General features: G+C 39.3%; 1 protein-coding gene across 2 annotated transcripts in view; it reads left to right on the top strand.

Moving 5' to 3' along the window:
• The window catches only part of fxyd3 (FXYD domain containing ion transport regulator 3), a 15,745-nt gene that overhangs the window by 10,883 nt on the left and 2,646 nt on the right, over window positions 1–2,216 (top strand). For both annotated transcript variants that reach the window (XM_032518210.1, XM_032518209.1), the window contains 3 exons: window positions 959–991; window positions 1,349–1,372; window positions 1,587–1,661. In XM_032518210.1, coding sequence (XP_032374101.1) covers window positions 959–991; window positions 1,349–1,372; window positions 1,587–1,661 — 132 coding nt within the window. The remainder of the gene's footprint in view (window positions 1–958; window positions 992–1,348; window positions 1,373–1,586; window positions 1,662–2,216) is intronic.

Genomic DNA, 2,216 nt, shown 5'->3' with positions numbered 1-2,216 from the left:
GTAGCTAGTTGGAGCCGGTTACCTCCAGAATCTGGGCTAAGCTAGGCTAGCGGTGGGGGCGTCAGACTAATGGCATGCACGGAGATGAGAAGGGTATGTATGGACTTGGAGTTTGTAACATTTTCAAACAGATCTAGATTTCCATTAAGCAAAGATTTAGGAGCTTTTTAAGAGGTGTTTTATTCATCAACACTGACAGTTTCATTTGACAACGATTCTATATAAAAAACATGGCAATGTACATGTCTTTCCTTTCAAAAGTACCCACCCCCCCAAAAAAAAAATAGAAAGCTCCTACAATATTAAGTACACAAAACCAATTTGAGTGAAACTATTGGAGTATTTGAACAGTTTTTAGACCAGGGGTCTTCAACGTTTTTTGAGCCAAGGACCCCTTAACTGAAAGAGAGACAGAGCAGGAACCCCCTACTACATATATTGTATAAAAGGAAGTTGCATATTAAACTGGGCGTGCAATAACGTGTAGGGTGGCCCAATAGTCTTTGTACATACCTTTTTAGTGCATAGAATATTAAGCTATTCAGATAATGATTGTTGTTGACGTGTGTTAAAGATACACGTACATGTGGCACAGTGAATCATTAGGATGAACTTTATCTGTGGATGGCCTATAGGCCAGTAAGCCTATCGTCAGTGGGGATTTATATTTGCTAATAATATGTTGGACTCATGTTAAGACGTTTGAATTTTTCAAAAAATCTTTCTGAAATTGACAATAATTTGAAGGCCCCCCTGCAGTGACTCTGAGGGCCCCCTAGGGGTCTCGGACCCGCTGTTGAAGATCTCTGGTTTAGACCACATGGATCTTTAGTTTTCAAAGTAACCAACAGCCGTGGGATTCTGTTTTTCTTTTCCACCCTCGTGATCCATTCTAAACTAAATGAGAAACCTCGAGCTCGGTTTCACTATGGTGAAGTTTCTTTCTGAACTCTTGCAGTTGTGTCCCTGGTGCTGGCGGAAGAACAGAACTGTAAGTACACCGATGTGGGTTTTTTCTACTCAATCATCCCATCCAACTACAGTAAACATTTGAGTATGATATATGTTTTTCTTTCAAAAAAGTAATTGTATACTTATATCTGAAAATAATAAGACAAGAGAACCATAACCACCGCCATCTTTTCTTTTACATTTTTGTTGAGTGTAATGTCACTTTTTTATGTTGAAATGTTTTGATTTTATAGTCAGAAATGTCATTAGCGAGAGAATCAAACTAGGCCGTTGTGTTTGGCTTGGTTCTGTTGACTTTATTATGGTGGATGTTTCTGTATATCTTCATTTATCTGCTGCAACGTTAAACTGACCCTATTCATTTCTGTTCCAACAGTGGAAGAGGACCCATTTACCTTTGGTAATCTATTTTTTTTTTTCGAATGTATTATTTTATAAGTTAATAGAACTTGGAGGTTGATCTTTATGATTGACATTAAGGGCAGTTTGCTGTAAATCACTTGATTTGAATAGATAATGGGGGCTCTCATGTAATTTGCTTGTAATGTTGCTTTACTTGGTGCCATAGTTATATTCATTTAATTACCAATGGTAACCATGACCTCTTTGCGCAGACTACCACAGACTGCGTGTTGGAGGCCTGATTCTAGCCGCTGTCCTCTGTCTCATTGGCATCACCATCCTGTTCAGTAAGATGCAAATTATGCACACACCCTTAATCACGCATACAGTGTCATAAACTGTCTCAAACAATGCACAAACACACAGATACCGTAATTCCTCAAATAAAAGCCGGGGCCTTTATGTACTTGAACTTCAAAAGTAGGCTTCTAATAGAGGCAGGCCTTTATTTCTAATAACATCTGTCAGATAAGTAGAATTGTTTTAAAGAAACTGTGTTAAATGAAAAGCCATAGCGTTCCAGTGGGCAGAGAGCATTCATTTTTTTAAGAAAAGTTTGCAAAAATCTCCAGTAGTTCCACCAGTATCTGATTAACGTAGCTAGCTAGCTTCGTTTCTAGCTCCAGGCTTACTTGTTTCCTCCCACCTCCAGCTACGTAGCTGTGCTCTGCTCTCGTCAGCTCATCCTTTTGTTTTTTTTCAGTCTCAGATTCTCCTGGGGTCAATCTCGAAATGTCCTAGAAAAGTCTGTCACTAGCACCAGAGCCAGTCATTCTGGGCTGTCACTAAATGAGGCCTGTGTTACATTTAATGTAGCTACTGCCATCTGCTGGCACCTGTAC

This window comes from Etheostoma spectabile, chromosome 6 (genome assembly GCF_008692095.1).
Source record: "Etheostoma spectabile isolate EspeVRDwgs_2016 chromosome 6, UIUC_Espe_1.0, whole genome shotgun sequence".
Lineage (NCBI taxonomy): Eukaryota > Metazoa > Chordata > Actinopteri > Perciformes > Percidae > Etheostoma > Etheostoma spectabile.
Note: the sequence above shows the minus strand (reverse complement) of the source record. Positions and strands in the feature narration are given on the sequence as shown.